Source organism: Kalmanozyma brasiliensis (assembly GCF_000497045.1).
Source record: "Kalmanozyma brasiliensis GHG001 unplaced genomic scaffold PSEUBRA_SCAF3, whole genome shotgun sequence".
In the NCBI taxonomy this organism is placed as follows: Eukaryota; Fungi; Basidiomycota; class Ustilaginomycetes; order Ustilaginales; genus Kalmanozyma; species Kalmanozyma brasiliensis.
Genome location: NW_015961970.1, coordinates 1,737,217 through 1,751,762, shown reverse-complemented (window position 1 = coordinate 1,751,762; position 14,546 = coordinate 1,737,217). Strand labels below are relative to the sequence as shown.

General features: G+C 58.4%; 7 protein-coding genes across 7 annotated transcripts in view; 5 read left to right on the top strand and 2 right to left on the bottom strand.

The window, feature by feature from the left end:
• PSEUBRA_004512 (5-AMP-activated protein kinase, beta subunit, interaction domain protein) overlaps positions 1–1,010 on the top strand; it is a gene marked incomplete at both ends in the record, with an annotated part of 2,702 nt that extends 1,692 nt beyond the window's left edge. Inside the window, one exon of the mRNA XM_059465319.1 lies at positions 1–1,010. This exon is cut by the window's left edge and continues 50 nt beyond it. Coding sequence (XP_059320562.1) covers positions 1–1,010 — 1,010 coding nt within the window.
• A 209-nt stretch (positions 1,011–1,219) lies between these two features.
• Positions 1,220–2,131, bottom strand: PSEUBRA_004511 (RNA recognition motif domain protein; the record flags this gene model as incomplete). The annotated part of the gene is made up of 1 exon (XM_016438030.1): positions 1,220–2,131. One exon carries the CDS (start codon positions 2,129–2,131, stop codon positions 1,220–1,222), a length of 912 nt encoding a protein of 303 aa, XP_016291588.1.
• A 355-nt stretch (positions 2,132–2,486) lies between these two features.
• PSEUBRA_004510 (Exonuclease, RNase T/DNA polymerase III) lies at positions 2,487–4,500 on the top strand (the record flags this gene model as incomplete). Its single annotated transcript, XM_016438049.1, has 3 exons — positions 2,487–3,698; positions 4,098–4,239; positions 4,334–4,500. The coding sequence occupies 3 exons, from the start codon at positions 2,487–2,489 to the stop codon at positions 4,498–4,500; spliced, it is 1,521 nt and encodes a 506-aa protein (XP_016291587.1).
• A 392-nt stretch (positions 4,501–4,892) lies between these two features.
• On the bottom strand, positions 4,893–5,933 carry PSEUBRA_004509 (Complex 1 LYR protein; the record flags this gene model as incomplete). Its single annotated transcript, XM_016438029.1, has 2 exons — positions 4,893–5,593; positions 5,675–5,933. The coding sequence occupies 2 exons, from the start codon at positions 5,931–5,933 to the stop codon at positions 4,893–4,895; spliced, it is 960 nt and encodes a 319-aa protein (XP_016291586.1).
• A 664-nt stretch (positions 5,934–6,597) lies between these two features.
• On the top strand, positions 6,598–7,566 carry PSEUBRA_004508 (uncharacterized protein; the record flags this gene model as incomplete). The annotated part of the gene is made up of 2 exons (XM_059465318.1): positions 6,598–6,712; positions 6,821–7,566. 2 exons carry the CDS (start codon positions 6,598–6,600, stop codon positions 7,564–7,566), a joined length of 861 nt encoding a protein of 286 aa, XP_059321527.1.
• Positions 7,567–8,723: 1,157 nt separating this feature from the next.
• On the top strand, positions 8,724–11,297 carry PSEUBRA_004507 (uncharacterized protein; the record flags this gene model as incomplete). Its single annotated transcript, XM_016438044.1, has 1 exon — positions 8,724–11,297. The coding sequence occupies one exon, from the start codon at positions 8,724–8,726 to the stop codon at positions 11,295–11,297; it is 2,574 nt and encodes an 857-aa protein (XP_016291585.1).
• Positions 11,298–11,862: 565 nt separating this feature from the next.
• Positions 11,863–14,499, top strand: PSEUBRA_004506 (Clathrin/coatomer adaptor, adaptin-like, N-terminal; the record flags this gene model as incomplete). Its single annotated transcript, XM_016438047.1, has 1 exon — positions 11,863–14,499. The coding sequence occupies one exon, from the start codon at positions 11,863–11,865 to the stop codon at positions 14,497–14,499; it is 2,637 nt and encodes an 878-aa protein (XP_016291584.1).
• Between the last annotated feature and the right edge of the window lie 47 nt (positions 14,500–14,546).

Sequence of the window (14,546 nt, the reverse complement as noted above, 5' to 3'; positions counted from 1 at the left end):
CCCCGCTGTCCGCGGTGTCTTCGCCAGCCACAAGGAGCGATCGTGCTCGCCCAGAAGGCCACCGGACCCCGTCGGCGACAGGGAGCACCGGTCAGGCGAGTCAACCCACCACCCCTGTCAGCGCCAAATTCGCCCCACACCCGCATCACAGCCACTCGGCCGCATCTCAGCAACACCCTGCCTTGATGCCGATCGTCATCACATGGCGGGCTGGTGGTCGCGAGGTGTTTGTCACCGGTACCTTTGCCAACGAGTGGCGATCCAAGATTCTGCTGCACAAGTCCAAGCGCGACCACACGTGCGTATTGCATCTGCCGCCAGGAACGCATCGTCTCAAGTTTATCGTCGACGATCGTTGGCGTGTCTCGCGTGATCTGCCCACCGCTACCGACGGTGACGGCAACTTGGTCAACTACGTCGAGATCCCCAATGTGGGGCCAGCGCATCCTGGACCGCTCAGTGCGCCTGGCGAGGACTTGCCCGGTGCTGATGCTGACCCGGGTCGAAGCGAGCGCAACTCCAAGATCGACTCGAAGAAGACGACCATGAACTTGATCGAAGAGGCGAGAAAGGCGGAAGCGATGCGATATGGTCTCGATGATCTGTTTGACGACGACGGCACGGACCAGGAAGAGACATGGACTTCGGAGATCCCCGCGGCGCTCATCGACGCACAGGAAGTGGAAGAAGCACAGCGCGAGGCGGAGGAGAGCGGCCAGCACTCACGACATGGCAGCGAAGGAAGTGCTGCGGCGCTGCCACACCCACCTGCCTTGCCACGACAGCTCGAGAAGGTCATCCTCAACTCGTCGCCGGCCAACCCGAGCAACGGTACGACGACGGCTGGCAGCACTGTCGACGACAACAGTATCTTGCCCGCGCCAAACCATGTGGTGCTGAATCACCTTACGGCTAGCAGCATCAAGGGCGGTGTCTTGGCGGTGGGCACCACGACGAGGTACAAGAGGAAGTATGTCACTACTGTCTATTATCGTCCCGTACAGGTGTGATCGTCATCGGAAAGGAAGGGATAAGGAGATGTGGACCCTGAATTTACAGGAAGGGCGGACGAGATCCCTTTCGTATGTACATCACTGCGTTGTCATTATATCGACTCTCACATACCGAGTCGAAAGTGAACCGATACGAGAGCCTGCCGAATGCAATTGGTGTGACGATCTAGAAATACAATGTTGTCGTTGCGACCGATGCGCCCTTTCTACTCTTTGCCAGCCTGCTTTTTGGGTCGACTCCTACCCCATGTCAACCTCACCTCCTGCTCGCCCATGAGCATCTTGGGCTCGCACTGTTTCGCTGCCCATTCGGCCTGCTGTCGCGTGCGGAAGTTGACGAACGCGCACCGGGAGGTCGCGACGAGTGTGACGGATTTGATGTGGTCTGGTTGGAGTTGCGGCGTGAGGTCGAGGAAGAATTGACGCAGAGCGGGCTCGGTGGTGGAAGGAGGGAGGGAGGAGATGAAGAGCGAGACGATGGACGTGTCTTGTGGTGGTGGGAGGCCTGCCGCTGGCTTTGTGATTCTTGGTGCTACTGGTGATGGTGCTTGTGCGCCACTTGACGGTCCCGCCGCTGGTGATCCCACGAGGCTCATATCAGCAGGCAGTTCGTGCTTGAAAGGGCATGCGTCTCCTCTCTCACATCTCCCCCTCGCAAACGCCGAACACAGCTGTTGGGAACGATCCCTCTTGTACTCGATCTCCTTCCGTGCCGCCTTGCGCACGAGCTCCTGCCCCGCCCTCCCCAGCGTCCCCATCCCACCATCGCTCCCCTCCAGCTGCTTCTCCGCTACATCCGCCGCATACGCCCTCGTCTTGTCCGAACTATGCTGCCCACCGCTTTTCAACCCCAACGCCGCATCCCGCACCTGCACCGTCAATCCATACTGCAGATCGAGGATGCACGTCTGACAGACGTTCTTGACCTTGGCACAGGTGGCGCAGATCTCGGTCTTTTTGAAGCGAGAACCGGCGCCTGGGTTCCAGCGGAAGACCGTGAAGGGACGGGTGCAGATCTTGCACACTTTGCCCTGCGGGTCTTTGGTCATGCGGATGTATGGATTGGGGCCCAAGCAGGGTTCGCATAGGATTGGCGTCTCGAGGTCGTCCGCCGACATGGTGAGGTAGTGCCTTGGCTCGCAATGATGGATCAAGTGTGAGTGTGGGTCCGTGAGTGCCGATGGTGGTCGTGAGAGGGTAGAATGGGCCGTCGCTGCGCTTCTGGTTGATGCTGAGTCGCGGAAGGGTGGAGGATGAGAAGGTTGTCGTGTGGGATTCGAGACTTTTTTGGAGGAAATCGTGGAACTCGGAACCTGAAGCGCCCGCTTTAGACCCTCTCCTCCTCCTGTTCGACCCTTCTCGACTGCATACATACCACAACACTCGCGCATGAATCGGTCAAATCTTCCGCGCATGGAAGCAGCCGCCTGAGGATCGAGCATTCACACCGAAGCTCATCCTCGGGCCGCCGCAATGGCCTCTTCCCTGACGGTCGAAGAGCTTCGTTCACGGCTGCACGATTTCGGACTCGATACCAAGGGCAAGAAGGCCGACCTCAGACTTCGGCTCAAGAAGGCCATACGCAATGCGAGCGACAGTCCGCCCACTGGTGTAGTGGAGTCGCGAGACGAGAATGCAAGCTGGGAGCCAGAGTTCGATACCTTTCTAGTACTCGACGTAGAGGCGACGTGCGAATCGACACGCAAGTACCGCAACCTGCAACACGGCTACGAGACGGGCTCGTTCCAATACCCGAACGAGATCATTGAGTTTCCCGTCGTCCTGCTCCGATGGAACGCAGAGACCCAACAGCTCGATACCACCGGGACGTTCCACTCTTTTGTCCGACCTACGTTCCGACCCCACCTCACGCGGTTCTGCCGCGACCTGACCGGTGTCACGCAGTCGCAGGTCGACGCAGCACCCACCTGGCCCAAGGTCGTCCAGCTCTTCTTCCAATTTCTCCGCACGCACGATCTGGTCGAAGACACCTCAACTCCCTCGACAAACCACCTGCACAACTATCGCCTCCGTCGCGGGGTCACCTGGATCAACCACGGTCCTGCCGACCTGCGCGACTTTGTCATCAAGCAATGCTGGATCTCTGGCCACGCCCGCGATAAGGACGCCGGTGCACCGCCGATCTTCCTCCGCGGCCCACTGGTCGATATCCGCAGGGGCATAGCGAGCCTGTTCAAATGGGAGCAGGAGCTCAAGGCAGAGCAGAATCGTGCTGTGACTCGTGCAGCTACGCCGCTAGAGTTTGGTGGCGAGGACGGGTTTCAGGTCATCTCTCCTGCAAGCGCCACGGTAGTGAAGGAGGATCCGAGGACGACAGGTCTCTCGCCCTACGATCAGAGTTTGGCTGGGCTTCTGGAGCTGCTCAACATCGGCCCGTTTCAAGGCAGACAGCACAGCGGCCTGGATGACACGCGGAACATCGCCCGACTGGCGATAGAGGCCGCACGACGCATCTCGTTAGCGGCCAAGGGGGAGCAGGTGCTATTGACCAAAAATTTCGAATCCGTCGACGGGCAGATGGAGGCGTCCGCAGCGGTGATGGAGCTGGATAAGAGGACAGCGTTGACGAGGGCGAGACAGATGGAGAAGCTCGTGCTCAGGCCGAACGTGAGGCTGGACGGATATCAGAAGCGGTTCTTTTGGATGGGCAAGTGCGCTGGTGAGGTAAGATGGCCGTTCCCGCCAGAGCAGGAGGAGGACGGGACAGACAGCTCAGGGCCTTGATCATTCCCATCACTTATTCTCCACCAAACGGAATGCATAGAGGCACTACTGTGTCAGTAACAGCAAAGTATAGGGATGCCGAACTAGGAGGTGCAAGGTCAGAGACGATTGTCCCACATAAATTCCAAGAATGTTAAGCCTCGAACACGTGACTGGACCAAGTGACGATTTGGGCAAGTCGCAATTCCACCACACCATCTCCATATCCTCGATATCCTTCTTGATCGCATCATCACTTCTGATCCACATCATTGATCGCCAACATCTCACAACTGGTGAGTACACACCACATCGCATTTCACCGACTTCGCCACGCCTTCGCTGACGGTTTTCATTCAGTCGCCTCCTTGTCTCCCCTCGGACTCGATCGACCACAGTCCACCCAAGATGTCGGTAGCAGCAAGCGTCCTTGGCTACGCCGGCCTCGGCTTCCTCACACGATGCTATGCGCTCGGTCTGCAGAAGCGAAACATTTTCGAGAGTGAGTACTCGCGCCTCGTCCCCAACCAGCATCGTCCGTGCAGGGCAACTAGAGCGTCATGCTGACCTTACCCGCCTCTGATTTGGGACGACAGACCTCGGAGGCCACGCGATGCTCATGTCGGCCTTTGGCGCACTCGGATACTACGTTCACGGCCTGGAAGGCCGTCAGCTCGAGCTGATCGCACATAAGAAGGAGCAGATCCTCAAGAACCGAGAACGCCTCGCAGGTGGCAGCTCGCCATCCCACGACGACGAGTAGGCTACATGCAGAGGATACAGTTGCAATTCGAATCAGATCTCAGAGCATCGAGCGAGCAGATACGGCGTGCACTGCGCGCTGGAAGACTGTGATCTAATGCTTCTGGTGGGAGAGAAGTGATGTGACGTTCGTTGCGAGCTGGAGAGATGGCGCAGATGCACGAGAGTGTGGAGAGGACTGACTGTGCGACACAGAAAGGCGATCCTATATATGATCCTGAGCTCAGATCCGGCGTGCGAAGCGGCTGCAACATCGCACATTCGCAGCTCGTTCGTGCAGCGGCTCCGGCTTGGGCTTGATCAACTCAAGACTGCACACAAGACGCAAACGGCGTTTCATGATGAGATGCCTTGCGTATTCAGTGTTGTACAAACAAAGAGCGTGTATCCGTCTCACTTGCGGCCTTTGCCCTTGGCAGCCTTCTTCGCCGCAATGGGCGAGCCAGCCCGAGCCTCACGACCACCGACACTCATCCAATCCAGGTCCTCCTGACCGAAGTTAACCTCTCCCGCCTCCTTATTTGCCTCCGCCTTGCTGGCCACTGCGCCATCGGCACCCTCGAATCTCCTCCTGAACCTGCCCAGACGACCGCTGTCGTCCGCTGCGTCACCACCGATCTTTCGTTCCTGGCCCGGGTTCCACAGCGGATGGTTGGTGGGGTCTCGCGTCAGCCGCGTGAGACGACGGGGCGATGTGGTGGCGAGCTGAATCGATGAGCCGTCCGCAAGGATGGTAGTGGACGAGAACTTGGGTACTGGACGCGGGAGAGGCGATGCGGCGACGGCGGAAGGGTCGCGAGAAAGTGTGCTCGCTGAGGATGCGAATCCGCTGCGCTGCTGGAAGTGCGTAGCTTGCGCAAGGATGCTAGATGTGGGTCGGGCAGAGGTGGAGTAGGCGCGAACCGAATTGAACGCGGAAGAGGAGGACGTGGCCGCGGATGAAGAGGAGGAGGATGCTTGATACTGAGCGGCCATCTCGCGGCAGCTCTTTCGCTCCGGCTTCTTGCCCGCTTTGAGGTCGGCGATCTGCTTGGCTCGTGCCTCTTTGATGCTGTCGTTGTTGCCGAGCTCTGTCTCCTTGGTCATGCGGAGTTCTGCAGTATGAGGAAGAGGAGATTCGGGGTCAGTCAACTGCTTCACCGGAGCTGTTCCAGATGTCTGTGGCCGCAACTTACCATACGCATCCCTGTCCTGTCGCCACTTGCCCTGGACGACGTTCTGTCGGAGTACCGAGACAATCTCGTCGCCCATCTTGAGACCCTCGTCGATCTTGGCAGCATCTATCTCCTGTGCTGCGTCCCTGAAGCGACGGCGAGTCTCGTCCCTGGCGGCGGCGATCGCGTTTGAATCGCCATCGAACGTCTTGCGTGATGTGCGAAGGAGGCGCTTGTACAGGCCGATCGCCCGCTGGCGCTGCGCCACTGTGAATGTCATCTTGTGAGATGCTGAGCTAGTGAGACGATGTTCAAAGGCTGTCGATGAAAGGTTGTTGTGGTCGACACTGATGATGATGAGGAAAGCATGCGAAGGGGTTCAGCGTTTCAAGATGTGGAAGAAAGCGAGCGAGCGAGCCAAAAAGTGATTTTGGGCGGATGCTCAAATTTCAGCCGGCCGGAAAATTGCGGCCTGCCACTCCCACCCGAGCCTGATACCGTAATCGTCCCCTTCACTGCCAACAAGATGTTCCTGATGACCCGTGCACAGCCATTGAAAGATGTGTTGACATCGATGAAGCGTATTGATTGATCACGGCTCCCAGTCAACCTTCCGCCACATCGGTGGGTGTCGATCAGTACGGAATGAAGCTCCCGCCATTGTCGCCAGAGCGACAGTCGGGCCCAGATGAAGACGATGAGGTTGTGTGGGAGAGCAAGAGCTGCTTTCGGGATACCCCTGACAGGATCTGCTTACTTTGAGCTGAGAAATATAAGCAGGACGAGTGCCGCCACAAAGTTCCCGTCTCAGCTCCAACATCTGCCAACCGTATCCTCCACGTCCAAGTTGAAAGGTGGGTGTCTCAGCCATCATGAAGCTCTTCTTTACCTTCAGCACGCTGCTTGTGGTCCTTCAGCTCGTCGCAGCGGTCCAATTGCACGAAATGCAGCAACATCGATTCGTCCAGGTCAAAGTGAAGCGCACCATCCCCAACGAAACAAATGGCAACGAACAGCCCCAGCACGGCACGAAGGAGCGTCGTGGTGTTCCACCGGTCGGTGAGTAGAGAAATCCTTACAGCTACAGAAGTGGCTCGTCTATACCGCGAAACTCCGAGGCTGACTATGATCTTGCTCCTTCGCTATGTTGCTTCTGTACGACCGCAGGCGAGCTGATCGAGAACTTCGAAGGTGCAGCCGCATCTTCTGGCAAGGGTAAAGCCGTAGCTGAGATCTTTGAGGCCAAATCTCACATAGGAAGCCCCGGGTCCTCTACGCCCAAGACGTTCTTGTACAATCCCGAGGAAAACCACTATGTCCAGTCCTCTGATTCGGTACGCGCTGAGACTTCCGTCGGCCAACAGGTTGGACCCGCCCCCTCGCCCGCCGACCTCGCCCGGAAGGGGGTCACTTGGCGCGAGCCTGTCGCTGCGGGACCCGGTGATCCCTGGACCGCCCTGGGCAGACACCAGGCCGTCCTCGAGAATCACAACACCGACCTTCGCGTTCACCGCAATGCTATCGCTGACGGTCACGCCGGTATCCTCAAGAACAGCGAGGAGATTGGACGACTCAAGGAAAACAACGAAGACATCCAGGCCAAGATTGCCAGGATCAAGGCAAGCCAGCCCGGAGGCTGGAAGAGCAAGGCCAAGAATCTGTTTGCTTGGACCGCGCTGGGGACTGCGAGTACCGTTGCCGTCACGAGCGCACTCCACGACAAGGGTCAGTCCAAAGACCTCAAGGCCCAGTCGGACAACATTCGTCAACTGCAGTCGGAAGTGGCTAAGCTCAAGGGCTTGCAGGGTCAGCAGGTGCCCACTTACGTCAACGGACCTAGCGCTGCGGGCCAGGGTGCTCCTGCAATCGACGGAGGTTTTCGAGCTGCTGGTGTCGGCGAGGGCCTTGTTTGATGTCAAGATATCGTCTCCCGTCTCCAGCAAGAGAGCGTCTCCGTCCGTCGTCCTCTCGCTTCTTCGCTCCGTGCAGCTCTTCTGCCCCCTTTCCGCGACCCTTGTCGTGTCTCTACTTCCTGCTTCTTCATCTTTTCGATGCGATTACAGCACCTATCGAATCCGACGTCCCTTCAGCCACTCAATTGCCTGATGCTGTCAAATAATCGCCTTGTCTAGAAGCGTGATTGAAGTCTAGATCCTTGCAGTGAATGTCGTGGTCGGTAGGCACCCGCCGATTCACGAGTTGAGTTCTTCCCGGCAAGATCAGCCGCGGACATGCCGTACTGAATTTGTGATTTGTTTCAAAAATAGGCAAAAATTTGGAATTTCTCACGATTTTTCTCGCCCTTTTTCCCAACCTGAAATCACGAAACACTGTGACCAGGCGCTGGTGATTTGTAGACCTGTAAGCCGGGCTTAAAAGGAAGTTGAATCCGAAAGATTTCAAGGCAATTATCTCTGTGTGTCTGTGCAGTCAGCATTTCTCTACGAATCGAGGCCTCAGGCCACCGCTTTCTCTGCTCACACGCGAGTAAGCTGCAGGTCTTCGGCACGGGGCTAGCGGGAAGCCAGGCACATCACCAGTATAATTTCACCGGTCCGCGCTGTTCGCAGCTCAGCTGAGCACAGCACACTCACAGACTCGATTACGGCCTGGGCCAAAGTCGCCTTTCTCCACCCTTTCATTCCATTCCACCAAGGCAGTGCACTTGCAACTCTTCCATCGCTATCATCCCTTCACCCTCGTCTCCACCATCGTCGCTCCCCCTTCCGTACCTCGAATATCCTCTCACCTCCTTGACATCTCGAGCCAGCATCCTCCAGCAGTCCGTCCACCATCGCAGCCGCGGTCACGTGCATTCGATTCTCAGCTTGTGCGGTCTCAGCAGTCCGAATCGACATCTACATTAGGCTCATCGCTGCCTTCGTCTCTGCTGCGCATTCATCCATCGCCGAAACATCAGTCTGTGCTACTGGAATCGCTTTGCAGCAGCTCGATTACTGGCTCTCGCTCCGTCTCTGTTCATTCGCAGCATACCGGTCGTGAAATCACTTCGTCCTTCTTGTCCTTTCCACCCAGCCGTCCGTCCGTTCCATTTAGTCCGGATACCAACATGGTCAACCCTCGCGCTGCAGGCAGTCTCTCGAGAAAGATCCGCATCACTGTCGTCGCCGCCGATGGCCTGGCAAAGCGCGATGTCTTCCGTTTGCCAGACCCGTTCGCCATCGTGACCGTCGACGGAGAGCAGACTCACTCGACCTCGGTCATCAAAAAGACGCTCAACCCGTACTGGAACGATAGTTTCGATGTCAACGTCACCGACTCCTCCGTCATCGCCGTGCAGATCTTTGATCAGAAGAAGTTCAAGAAGCGCGACCAAGGCTTCCTCGGCGTCATCAACATTCGCGTCGCTGATGTCCTCGACCTCGAGCTCGGTGGAAAGCGTCTGCTCAACAAGGAGCTCAAAAAATCCAACGACAACCTCGTCGTCCACGGCAAGCTCATCATCGACCTCAACACCAATGTCTCGACCCCCATCAACAACAATTCGTCCGCCGGTCCCACCAACCTTCTCGTCCCCGGCGCCTCCAACGCCTCGTCGGCCTCGCTTTCCACGCCAGCTTCCCCTGGCGCTACTCGCACGGACACCCGTCCATCCACCGCTACCAGTGGTACCGCTGCACCCGCTGCTGCCGCGATCGCTGCTGCTGCCGCTACTTCCTCTGCCTCCACCAACGGTGACTCCTCTAGCCGACCCACGTCCACCGTCGACCCCGCAGGCTCGTCCGCTCTCGGATCTTCCACAGCGGCTTCTTCCACGACTCCGGCTGCCACTTCCGCTGCCACAAGTGAAGCGAGGTCGTCAGCTGCCCCTGCGTCGACCACGGCCCGCGCTACCAACTCGCAGGACACGCGCTCGGACGAGTATGGACCCCTGCCGGGTGGCTGGGAGAGGAGGACGGATCACCTCGGACGCACTTACTACGTTGACCACAACACGCGCTCCACGACCTGGACTCGACCCTCGACCAGCTCGAGTGCCAACACGGCCGCTGCTGCTAGCATCTCGGCAGCCGATCGACAGAGGCATAGCAACCGAGCTCTGGCCGATGACTTCCTTGGCGTCAACGATGGCGACGCCTCGCGCTCGTCTGCAACGGGCTCGGCCGTCAACAGCCCCGCCACAACGCCGGCTGCGACCAACCCTCTGCCCGCAGGCTCGAGCACCACGGCTGGCAACGGTCCCCTGCCTGCTGGATGGGAGCAGCGTCACACGCCCGAAGGTCGCCCTTACTTTGTCGACCACAACACACGCACCACCACCTGGGTGGACCCGCGACGACAGCAGATCCTGCGAATCATGGGCCCCAACGGCAGCAACCTCACCGTGCAGCCCCAGAGCGTCTCGCAGCTCGGCCCTCTTCCCAGCGGCTGGGAGATGCGTCTCACCTCGACCGCCCGCGTCTACTTTGTGGACCACAACACCAAGACGACCACCTGGGACGACCCTCGATTGCCCTCGAGTCTCGACCAGAACGTGCCCCAGTACAAGCGTGACTTCCGTCGCAAACTCATCTACTTCCGAAGCCAGCCTGCGCTCCGCCCGATCCCCGGTCAATGCCACATCAAGGTTCGCCGTACGCACATTTTCGAGGACTCGTATGCTGAGATCATGCGCCAGCAGCCCAACGATCTCAAGAAGCGTCTCATGATCAAGTTCGATGGCGAGGATGGCCTGGACTACGGTGGTCTTTCGCGAGAGTTCTTCTTCCTGCTGTCGCACGAGATGTTCAACCCCTTCTACTGTCTCTTTGAGTACAGTGCGCACGACAACTACACGCTGCAGATCAACCCTCACTCGGGCATCAACCCTGAGCACCTCAACTACTTCAAGTTTATCGGCCGTGTGCTCGGCTTGGCCATCTTCCACCGACGCTTCCTGGACGCCTACTTCATTGTCTCGTTCTACAAGATGATTCTCAAGAAGAAGATCACGCTCAGCGATCTCGAGTCGGTCGACGCCGACTACCACCGCTCGCTGCAGTGGATGCTGGACAACAGCATTGAAGGCATCGTCGAGGAGACCTTCACGGCCGTCGAGGACAAGTTCGGCGAGATGGTCACCGTCGAACTCAAGCCTGGCGGGGAGGAGGTGGACGTGACCGACGAGAACAAGAAGGACTACGTCGAGCTCATGACCGAGTGGCGTATCTCGAAGCGTGTCGAGGAGCAGTTCAAGGCGTTCATCTCGGGCTTCACCGAGCTCATCCCGCAAGATCTCATCAATGTGTTTGACGAGCGCGAGCTGGAGCTGCTCATTGGCGGCATGTCGGAAATCGACTGCGACGATTGGAAGAAGTTCACCGACTACCGTGGCTTTACCGAGCAGGACCAGGTGGTGCAGTGGTTCTGGCAGTGTGTTCGCGCATGGCCGACCGAGAAGAAGTCGCGCCTGTTGCAGTTCGCTACTGGCACATCGAGGATCCCCGTCAACGGCTTCAAGGATCTCCAAGGTTCGGATGGGCCTCGACGCTTCACCATCGAAAAGTCGGGCGACGTCAACCAGCTTCCCAAGTCGCATACCTGCTTCAACCGCATCGACTTGCCCCCTTATCCCTCGTTCGAGACGCTCGAAAGCAAGCTCGCCCTGGCCATCGAGGAGGGTATGGGCTTCGGTAACGAATAAACGGCTCACTCACTCGAGCGCCTTCCCCCTTTTGCATAGTCTGTCTTTCTGTCCATCTTTTGTTGATTGTTTGTCCTTTTCACTCGTTTGTCCGTGTCGTGATCAATCCAACCCATATTGTGCAACTCAAGTCGACAGAGTAGAGCGCGCGACTGTGGTCAGGAGGGGAGTGTGTGTGACTTGTCGAAAGCGGCGAGGGCCACGAAAGATCCGGAAAATGACGCTCTGACCAGGTCTGGAAATTCGAGCGTAAGGGCGACAGCCGAAGCCTGAGACCGAGATCTGCTGCAACACACTTTCCCGCGTTAGCTGCAACACGCGCGCTGTCGAGCTCAATAAGCCGACGATCAACACCATCACCATCTGTTCTTCCTCCATCTCCTCTCTTGCGCATTTCATCTCTCGGTCTCGTCCCTTCACGAGTCTGCACTTCGTAGCTGCTCACGTTTCGACGCCTTACACAGCGAGAGGGAGCTCGATCAGCGGCATCTGCTGACCCGCTTCCACGACCAGCTGTCCCTCTCAGCCCTTCGTCGGATCCCTCCCCTCTCGAGGCCACACCAACATGTCGACCTTCTTCCAGAAGCAGCAGCAGGTCGCCGCGCTCGACCCTCGTCTGGGCGGTCTGCTGGCCAGCGCAGGCCTTTACAACCTCAAAGCGCTCATCAAAGCCATTCGATCATGTAAAACGCAAGCCGACGAGCGATCGCTCATCCAAAAAGAGTCCGCCTCCATCCGAACCGCTTTCAAGGATGAGGACCCTTTCGCACGCCACAACAACATCGCCAAGCTGCTCTACATCCACATGCTTGGCTATCCCGCGCATTTCGGTCAGATCGAATGTCTCAAGCTGGTAGCCACGCCCCGCTTCACCGATAAGCGTCTCGGCTATCTTGGGATTATGCTCTTGCTCGATGAGAACACCGAGGTACTGACGTTGGTCACCAACGGTCTCAAAAACGACATGGAGCACTCCAACATGTACGTCTGCGGTCTCGCGCTCTGCACCTTTGCCAACATTGCATCCGAAGAAATGTCAAGAGATCTGTGTAACGAGATCGAGAAGCTCATGGGTAGCAGCAACACGTACATTCGACGAAAAGCCGCCATTTGCGCCATGCGAATCGTCCGCAAGGTGCCCGACCTCATCGATCACTTTGTCGACCGCACCAAGCAGCTGCTTTCGGACAAGAACCACGGTGTGCTGCTCTGCGCCGTGACGCTGGCCATCGAGATCTGCCGACAGGACGACGAGGCGTTGCAGGAATACAGGCGCGCGGTGCCGTTGCTCGTCCAGCATCTCAAGTCGCTCGTAACCACTGGCTACTCGCCCGAGCACGACGTATCTGGCATCACTGATCCTTTTCTGCAAGTCAAGATCCTCCGCCTGCTTCGCATCCTTGGAAAGGAGAACGCGCAAGCCTCCGAAACCATGAACGACATTCTCGCCCAGGTGGCCACCAACACCGAAGCCAGCAAGAACGTCGGCAACAGTATCCTGTACGAGACCGTCCTCACCATCCTCGAGATCGATGCCGACAACGGGCTCAGGGTCATGGCCATCAACATTCTCGGCAAGTTCCTCAGCAATCGCGACAACAACATCCGCTACGTGGCCCTCAACACGCTCAGCAAAGTCGTCTCGATGGACACCAACGCTGTGCAGCGCCACCGCAACATTATCCTCGACTGTCTGCGCGACGGCGACATTTCGATCCGACGTCGAGCGCTGGAGCTAAGCTACGCGCTGATCAACGAGAGCAATGTGCGCGTCCTCACCCGCGAACTGCTTTCCTTCCTCGAGGTGGCCGACAACGAGTTCAAGCTGGGCATGACGACGCAGATCTGCCTTGCCGCCGAGAAGTTTGCGCCCAACAAGCGCTGGCACATCGACACGGTGCTGCGCGTGCTCAAGCTCGCCGGCAGCTACGTGCGTGAAGAGATTCTGTCTGCGTTCATCCGCCTCGTGTGCCACACGCCCGAGCTGCAGGCGTACACGGTGCAAAAGCTCTTTTCCGCGCTGCACCAGGACTTTTCGCAGGAGAGCCTCACGCTGGCGGCCGTGTGGGTGATTGGCGAGTTTGGAGATGTGTTGATCCAGGGAGGCAACTTTGAGGACGAAGAGCTGGTGCGCGAGGTGCAGCCCAAGGACGTGGTCGATCTGTTGTCGTCCGTGCTAGACAGCCCATATGTGAACGGCTTGATCCGTCAGTTTGTGCTGACGTCGCTGGCCAAGCTGCACACGAGACTGACGGACGCATCGCAGCAGTCGCGCATCGAGCACATCATCGCTAGCTTTGAGAGCAGCGTTGAGGTCGAGATCCAGCAGCGCAGTGTCGAGTTTGCGACGCTGCTCAAGAGGAGCGATATCCGCGAGGGCGTGTTGGAGAGCATGCCGCCACCGGAGATCAAGCAGACGGTGCTGGGCACGGTGAGCGAGGCCAAGCCGGTGGGATCGACCCGATCGGACAAGGATGCGCTGTTGGATCTGATGGGCGACGAGATGGCTGTTTCGAGCGGCGGTGGCAGTGGCGCAGGGTCGAACGCAGGCGCTTCCACCCAGCAGAGCACGCACGATCTGCTGGCGGACATCTTTGGTGGCAGCGATATGGGTGGTGCGCCCGCAGCAGTGGCGGCCACACCGGCGGCGCAGAAACCGAAGAGCTCGGTCAACGACATTCTCGGTCTCTTTGGTGATAGTGGAAGCACGCCTGCACCGCAGCAGGCTCCCGTGCCATCAGCACCCGCGCCTTCGTCCTATGGCGGACTCGACCTTCTCGGCGGTCTCGACGGAAGCTCCTCCACCGCATCTGCACCCTCTCCCGCCCCTGCGCCCGCTGCAGTCCCCACCCCCGCCGCTGCACCCACCACCAAAGCACAAACCGTCTACACCAAGCACGGCCTCACCATCACGCTCACACCGACGACCAACCCCGCACGCCCCGAGATTGTCAACATCACAGCGCGCTTCATCTCCTCCGCGACCCCCGTCAGCAACGTCAACTTCCAAGCCGCCGTGCCCAAGACGCACAAGCTGCAGATGCAGGCCATCTCGAACGCGACCGTGCAGCCAGGAGCGACCGAGACGCAGGCTCTGCGCGTTATGGTGCCCCCTGGCGCTTCGGCGCGGTTGAGACTGCGAATCGGGTTCGAGGTCAACGGCGAAACCGTACAGGATCAGATGGACTGGACGCAGGCATGAGTCTTCATCAATACAAACTTTTCCAAACGAGGTAGAAGTACAGCGAG